Below are 7,485 nucleotides of genomic sequence, written 5' to 3' on the forward strand. Positions count from 1 at the left end.
TTAGTCAGGGCTTCTCCTCAGAGGCTTCAGTAGCTACAGACTGTCCACAGAGATCTCCCTGCTTCCCTCTTGCAAGAGCCCCATGCCCCCCATACTGACAAAATCATACAGATTGTCTCCACAGCCAAACCAGTCCCAGGGCAGCTTCTCCCACCTCTGTGTGCAAAGCCATGTGTACTTTCCTCTGGACTCCCTGCTCTATTTCTGAAGTGACAGCCTCCACATGGCCTCACCCAATAATGGGTGCCCTCCCTGGGAGGCCACAGATCTGGGTGAAAATCCACGAAGTAGTGTCTGGAAATGGAGCTCACCTGGGTTTGGGCATTGACATTGGCACCCGCTTCCAAGAGCAGCTTCACACAGTTGCTGTGACCCCCCTCAGCAGCCAGGTGCAGCGCCGTGAGTCCCTCCTAGACAAGGCAAAAAAGGAGACAAGCAGCATTTCTGTAGACAAGGCCAAGACAGAGCAGCGGACTGAGCAAGCCTCTACCCTGTCTTCTGAATCCATGACATGTTAAAATACCAATTCTGAGGGCCAGGGGTCTCTAATCGATTGTTAGGAAAATAAAGGACACAATTATCTGCCACCAACATATCAGAGTACTGCTCTGTCCTTATGCCACTGGAAACAGTCAGCCCATGGGCCACCAAGACAGACATCACGTTCACCATCTTTTTTCCCCTTCAGCCCATTAGCAAACAAAAAAGGATTTTACGTGGATGATGAAGACAAACTATTTTCCTAGAGTAGCCCAGAGACAGACACAGGCAGAACTGGAAGCCCATGGCCATCAGTCACTGCTTCTCCCTTCTGAGGGCTGCAGCTCTTTTCTTCACAAGAAAACAGAAACAAGCAGAATTTCCAAGTGATTTAATCTGGTTTTATTATTGCTCTTCGCACAAAGGGCAGCTCATCTGGAGGAAGATAAATGCTACCAGAGTTACCACAGAAGTTGGTTTCCGCTTTCTTTCAGATCTTAATCACAATCAAATACATTTTTCAAAGACAGTAACCAAATAAGACTAAAAAAATTGCTGATAAACTTAATTGGGAGTGTGCCCTGGAATAAATAACAGCGTTACTAAGCCAATATTTGCTATCTAAATCATTAACTATGTTCCAGGCACATAATTTTCCAAAGCAGGTCTGTGAATGAGAGATCTCAAACAGAAGGTCCATATGTTCAGTGACTAAGTCAATACTATAAAGCATAGTGAAGTTTAGTTTAAAACACACTCAATAACCATTTAGGCACTTGAATGTACAAGGGTCAGGGAGAAAAATGGAGATTAAATGGAGCGATAAGGTAGGCCAGCAGATACAGCAGGAAGAAAAGGCAACACTTCAGAATTGGATATTGGTCCAAGAAGGATGTTGCCTTTCTCTGACACTCTGCAAGCATGACCTGCATTTACACACGTATACTTTAGATAAAATCAGCTATCTTCTAAACCTCTCCTGTCAATACTGACTATTCAGCCTAGTGACTGCGGCAGGAGACTACTTCAAGGGAGGGAAAAGGTGAAACTGATGTGGCTTTTATTTCATTTAAATGTACTTACTAAGTTCTTTTCACCAAGGTCCACTCCAACATCTATAATCTTCTGCAGTACAGTGAGGTGTCCATTTTTAGCAGCTAAATGCAATGCTGTATTTTCTTCCTGAAAGTAAACATCACTTCATACATACATGTATCACAGGACTGAGCGTTCATACACCACAACCTTTCACAGAGCATATCCGGCATAACCGAAAAGGAGGTTGTAACCAGTAGTATGAGTCTGAAACAGTCTTCTAATAGGTGCATCAGGGAGGGAAGAAACCCAGCTACCTTAAACTGGAGCACTGTCCACTAGGCTCACTGCGTATATTGTCAGAAGAGTCCTGGGGAGAAATCCAACATGGACTGAGGTGCAAATGGCTTGCAAGTCAAGGGAACAAAAGCCCTGACATACCACAACCATACATAGTAAACAACTACTGACAACTTGCCTGCCTGACCCTCATTTGGTATCCTGTTCTCTGACTTTCACATCCTCTAATCCTTGGACTTTACCTCCGTTGCATGTGGTTTTATGCCCCTACCTTGTCTTTGGCACTGTGAGAACAACCCAGTTGAATTAGGAACTCCACCACTTCCAGCTGCCCATACTCTGCAGCCAAGTGAAACGCTGTCCTGTTCATCTTTGAAAGGAAACAGAAAGAAATACAGTCCAAGAAAGGTTCAGAAAGCACAACACTAGATCATCTGCTTCAAGCAATATAACAATAACCCAGTCCACAGGGGGAAAAAGTGCTCCACTTCAAAAATAGTTATCTTTTATTCTGCTGTTAACTTTTATTCTGCTTTACATTTGGGATGACCCTAACAAAACAAGGTGAACAGAACTACCTGCTGGGGCTAACAACTCCAAGCACTTTGGTCTCATCGAACACTGAAAAATAGATCTTTTCATTGTTTATTTCGTATAAATAGAGGATAATAAATAGTTTACTAAAAGCAACTAAGGATGAAAAAATGGGATTAATATCTGAGACTTATCAAGTGAGTCTGAACCCCTTTTGGGGAAAGGCAGATCTCTTGTTGCCTCATTTAACTCCCAAGCATCAGAGTGGGGATCACCATGAAGGCCAGGGAGTGGAAAAAAGTGTGTGCCAGCTCCTGTGTGCTCCTGTGCCGTCTTCAGGAACAGATCAGCTATTGCTGGAACATGCTGAGAGAGGGTTACCCTTGGTTATTGCCTACCTACAATACACCCTGGAGCATCAGCTGCACAAGAGAAGGGACACTGAAATTCCTAAATTCTTTCTGCAAAAGGCTACATTGGGAAGCCTTGGCTGCTGAAGCTTGATCAGAGCCAGAATCCTCACTATCCCTAAGCCCCGCTCCACAGAAGAGCCAGAGGCTGCATGGGATACCCTTGGTTCTCTGGGAGTAGCATCTGACTCTGAGCCTCTTCCCAAGACCAAGGGAAACATTCCAGCTAAGCTCAGCAGAGCAAGATCAGACCTCGTGAAATGAAGCAGTGAAGAGCCTTCCTACCTTGTCTGACTTATCCACACACATGTCCTCCAGGTCCTCCATGATGAATTCCATCACCCGGATGTGCCCCCTCTGAGCCGCACAGTGGAGGAGGTTCCTGCCATTCTGGAGAGGAGATAAAGGACCACTCATTTAACAAGTCCAAGACTGTGGGACAGTCTCTTCTAACAACTTGTTCCTGTTAGCAAAGAGCCATTTGATGCCTCCCTGCACCCCTAGAGCTAAACCAGCTTCTGCTGCAGACAGCAAGTTATGACTGTGAAGTATTCATGCTCCTTTTCCCAACCAAGGGCTTTTTTAAAATACACAGACTGCTGGTTCACTAAACCCATTTCCCATTTCTGTTACACCTTCCACCTCAGCACTTGCACATATGCAAGCTAAGAAAGCCGTGTACATCTCTACAGCTACAATCATTACACCTGTTTTAGGAATAAGGCAGAAGTGCAGATGGGAGTCTCCATAGATGGGAGTCACATACACTACCTTAGCTCACAGGTAAGCCTCTCCCTCTCTCCCCCCCATCACTGCCTGCAGCTGCATGATGGACCCACGCAGGGAGACTCTCTCACCCTATTGACACAGTTAATCTTGGCCCCAGCATTGACGAGGATCTGCAGGACACGGAGGTGGCCAAACCAGGCAGACAGGAGAAGTGCATTCATTCCAAACTGGGTGAAAGAGAAAAGAGAGAGTTATAGCTAAACTGTAGCCACCACCATCCCCATCAAAGAGGGAAGCTGTCCCTCTACCTTCATGAAGTTTCACAAATATTTTTATTTCTCTTTGGGTTTTTTTAGAACCACTTTCTCCAATTACTATTATTCCTGCCACAGATGGTCTCAGCAGCTGAGCAGATACTTGCCTCTTGACTGCCACTTCCTAGTCAATGGTGCATATTAGCCCGGTTGTTACGGGGGAGGAGAGAACTCACTGGCTGTCACTGTCTTCCCACAAGCCCCAACAACATGACCAGAAGCAGCCAAGCATCCCCATGCTATACAGAAAACCTCACAAATTCTACCTGTCTACTTCCCAGTCACTGTGCATGCAAAGAAACCGCCAAAGACAGAGCACAGACACATCCTAAAATAAGGCTTGCTCCAGAAAGGCATTGCACCTGCCTCAGCAGGGAGGCCACAGCTTCCCAAGCACTGCGATGCCTTGTGCCACCCACCCAGGGCTAAGGTGAAGCCTGTAACTGCCAGCCCAGCACCCAGTCCCCGGCGCTCCCCCAACACAGAACACATTTGGAGGACATGCAAGGGAGAGTCGCCTTTGTACACTGTCTTCGTCATCCAGCGGGACACTGTGATCCAGGAGCAGTCGCACAGCATCGATGTTTCCTGCTCCCGCGGCCCAGTGCAGGGCTGTCCGGTCTGTCTGGAGGGGAAGGAAGGAGAGGGGAAAGGCTCATGTATGCTAGAATTTCCCACACCGTGCAGGGTTTTCTTTGGACAGAACCCTCTGTCCCTTTGGTCTCTTGTCAGGCAGATACGGACCTTTGCCAGTCACTTTCTACTTGGAAACTGCAGTTATGGACTATAACGGCAGCACAGGAAAGAGAAATATCACTGACCATGGATGGACAGATTGAAACACTAGGGGTGGGTGCAATCCCATCTTTCCAGGAACCTACTGGTCAACACGAGGATACCTGCACCAGGAACTGAGTTAGACCCACAGCGCTGGCGTAGAGAGACACCAAATCAAAGCCCTTCATTGCAGCCATGTGTATCTGGCACACGGGTTCCAAGGGGAATTATTATTCCCCTTGGATGATGATGATGATGATGATGATGATGATGATGATGATGATTATTATTATTCACCCTCCCTCAGTGCTTGCAACTTTCCAGTCTGGCCAGGATAACAGTGCTGTGGGTTCCAGTGTGTTGTGAAACTGCTCAGTTGCCACAGGCACCATTTAGCATGGGTCAGAGTATTTTAAAGCTTTGACCAATTGAACAGCTAATGAGAAGAGTAGTGTTAAGGAGCTGCAGTTCTGAAATGCACCCTCAGCACTGCCTGCAGCTTAGAGGTGGAAAAACCCAGGACTTACATTAGTTTTGGCTTTGATGTCAACCCCTCTCCTGATGAGCTCCTCCATCTTGGCTGTGTCATTACGCTTTGCTGCATCGTGGAACGCCTTCTCTGAATGAAGCACTGCAGCAGAGCCAGAAGAGCGGGCATTATAACAGTGCTGGCAAGGGGCATGGAGCAGCATGCCCCAACAAACCTCCCCTTCATCTCACCGGCCCCGGTGGCTTCAAGAAAGGATGACTGCAGAAAGATTCTTCCAGCAAGACGCCCAGCCCTACAGACATTGGCATGTTTGCTGGATTCGTCCTCTCCCACTGTCTCCCCTTCCCTGAGTACCCCCGTGCCACATCAGTGCTCTTCCAGTCCTACCAGCTTCTCTTCTAATTCAGTGTCTTCATCTGTTTGCACGGACTTGTTGCAGCTGTAAAACCTTTCTGGTCCACTAGGTCTGGCACCCTCCGAGGCCCAGAGCTGGTGTGAAGGCTCGGGCAGATGACCCAGACCCTCTCCTCTATCCCTCCACCTACATCCCGCTGCTCTACGAGGAGGCCTTTACACACGCTCCTGCCGTCCCCTCCGGGCAACCCGAATCAGCCAAGCAGCACAAAACTGCTAGCTTGGCCTGTGATTATCTTGCAACTCTTAACAGTCCGTGGCAGTTCTGCACATAACTTACCACAGCTGGCAGTATTTGTCCTGCACAGTTAGGTACAATTTAAGGGTGTTTACCCTCCATGCTGGACCTTGCCCCAGCAATCTTCTCCTTGATCGAACAAACCTTCCTGCCAAGGACCGAGAGCAAGGCTGTGACTCTGGGCCTGCCGCAGCCCGACAGGGAGGCTCTCAAGGTTTTTGGCAAGGCTGGTGTCAGTTTTTGTTGGACTCGGAATTCTTTCAAGAGGTGTTTGAGGCAGACCCTCAGCCTGTCACAGCCCGCTGGAGAGCTGTCTCAGATGCTCTGCTCTCTTCCACATTCCTGCACATCTCAGGCTGCAGTTTGAGGGTAAACAGGGGCTCAGTGCAACTTCAGTCTGTATCAACATACCAACTAGACACCAACCACATGCCATGCAAGAGGCATCAAAACATATTACTGTTCCCATTCCACCATGCTGAGGAGATAAACCAGAGACTTGCTGTCTAAATAGCATTACTCCATTTCTCTCTGGAGAGCACAGGAGAAAGGCACCCCTACTGTGGACTCTTAGGGTGGCAGAGGTATAACCTCAACCTCCAATTTCTGTTCCTCTTACCTTCAAAGAAAACCCAAATAACACAAATCTTAATACCAGACAAAATCATTCAAAAGCATTGCACCTGCTGGTACAATGAAAGCAGCAGGATTTGGAATGGATTTCTGCAGGAACAGGATTTTCTGTACTGTATATTGAGACCCTGTTCTCATCTGGTCAGGTGTGTTAACGGGACTGCATTGCCACACTGCATGGACCCTTCATGTGAGAGGAAATACCCGGAGAGCTTGGGAAAAAACTGTGGACTTTACGTTAGTAATTAACACCAATGGCTACACACATACTACCTCCTTGCAAATGCTCATCTCCGTTCAGTGGAGTAAACCCTATGTTTCAGTTAAGCAAATGCTGCTGCCCCTGCTCTCCAGGCGAGAGAAATGTGTTCTGACATTTTATAATCACACAAAGCATCATTGTCAAGAGATGCCAAACCATCCCTTCACTTATATTTATGTTTTCCTCTACCTGTAAAGATGCGGTAACAAACCTTGCATTGCTAAGGCTGTAGAAGCCACAATTTATTTTCAGCAACACACGGGAAACAATTTGACGGTCTGAGCTTCCTACTTCGTGTGCACACTGGCAAAGCTAGCCCGGCAAATGTAAATTCACCCTGGTCATGGCATGCACCCATCCAACAGCAGCATTTCAGTAGATATTTAGCAGTTTTTCCTTCTTTTTCGAGCTCAGCTTCTGGAGTATTCCAAAGCTTAGAGTACTGCATATGAATTCAGGTATCCCAAACAGCGGGGAAAACAGTTGAAGTGATTTACCCTCCACGCAATGCACCATCTCACAGGCACTTCATTATGCAAGAGATTTTAAAAAGCAGCAAAGGAGAAGAAAGGCATGCACAGACACACGCATGTTTTAACTGCGTTAAAACACTTTTCACTGTCCGCTGGGCTCTACCTGAGGCTGCAGGACACAAAGACAATCCAGGACGGCCGGTGACCAGTCAATAAAGAGGACCAAAACGCCTAAGTGGGGGGTACTGGCGTTATTTGCAGCATCTTAGGGGTACAGGACGCTTTGGGGCGAAAGCAGTCTCGATTCCCGCGTAGGTTATACACCTAATTTGTGTCTGAATGGATTTTTATACCTCTTGTTATTCTTTAAAGCATCTCGGCCCTGCCCCTGAGACC

At 47.3% G+C, this 7,485-nt stretch overlaps 1 protein-coding gene across 1 annotated transcript in view; it reads right to left on the minus strand.

Annotated features, from left to right (window-relative positions):
* Nucleotides 1–5,205, minus strand: part of ANKDD1A (ankyrin repeat and death domain containing 1A) — a 10,751-nt gene extending 5,546 nt beyond the window's left edge. The window contains exons 1-7 of the mRNA XM_010287511.1: nucleotides 5,107–5,205; nucleotides 4,329–4,427; nucleotides 3,617–3,715; nucleotides 3,045–3,149; nucleotides 2,087–2,185; nucleotides 1,564–1,662; nucleotides 312–410 (exon numbers count right to left, since the gene is read on the minus strand). Of these exons, the coding sequence (XP_010285813.1) occupies nucleotides 312–410; nucleotides 1,564–1,662; nucleotides 2,087–2,185; nucleotides 3,045–3,149; nucleotides 3,617–3,715; nucleotides 4,329–4,427; nucleotides 5,107–5,154 (648 nt within the window). The 5' untranslated portion in view covers nucleotides 5,155–5,205. The remainder of the gene's footprint in view (nucleotides 1–311; nucleotides 411–1,563; nucleotides 1,663–2,086; nucleotides 2,186–3,044; nucleotides 3,150–3,616; nucleotides 3,716–4,328; nucleotides 4,428–5,106) is intronic.
* Nucleotides 5,206–7,485: the final 2,280 nt, after the last annotated feature.

This window comes from Phaethon lepturus, unplaced genomic scaffold (assembly GCF_000687285.1).
Source record: "Phaethon lepturus isolate BGI_N335 unplaced genomic scaffold, ASM68728v1 scaffold47075, whole genome shotgun sequence".
In the NCBI taxonomy this organism is placed as follows: domain Eukaryota; kingdom Metazoa; phylum Chordata; class Aves; order Phaethontiformes; family Phaethontidae; genus Phaethon; species Phaethon lepturus.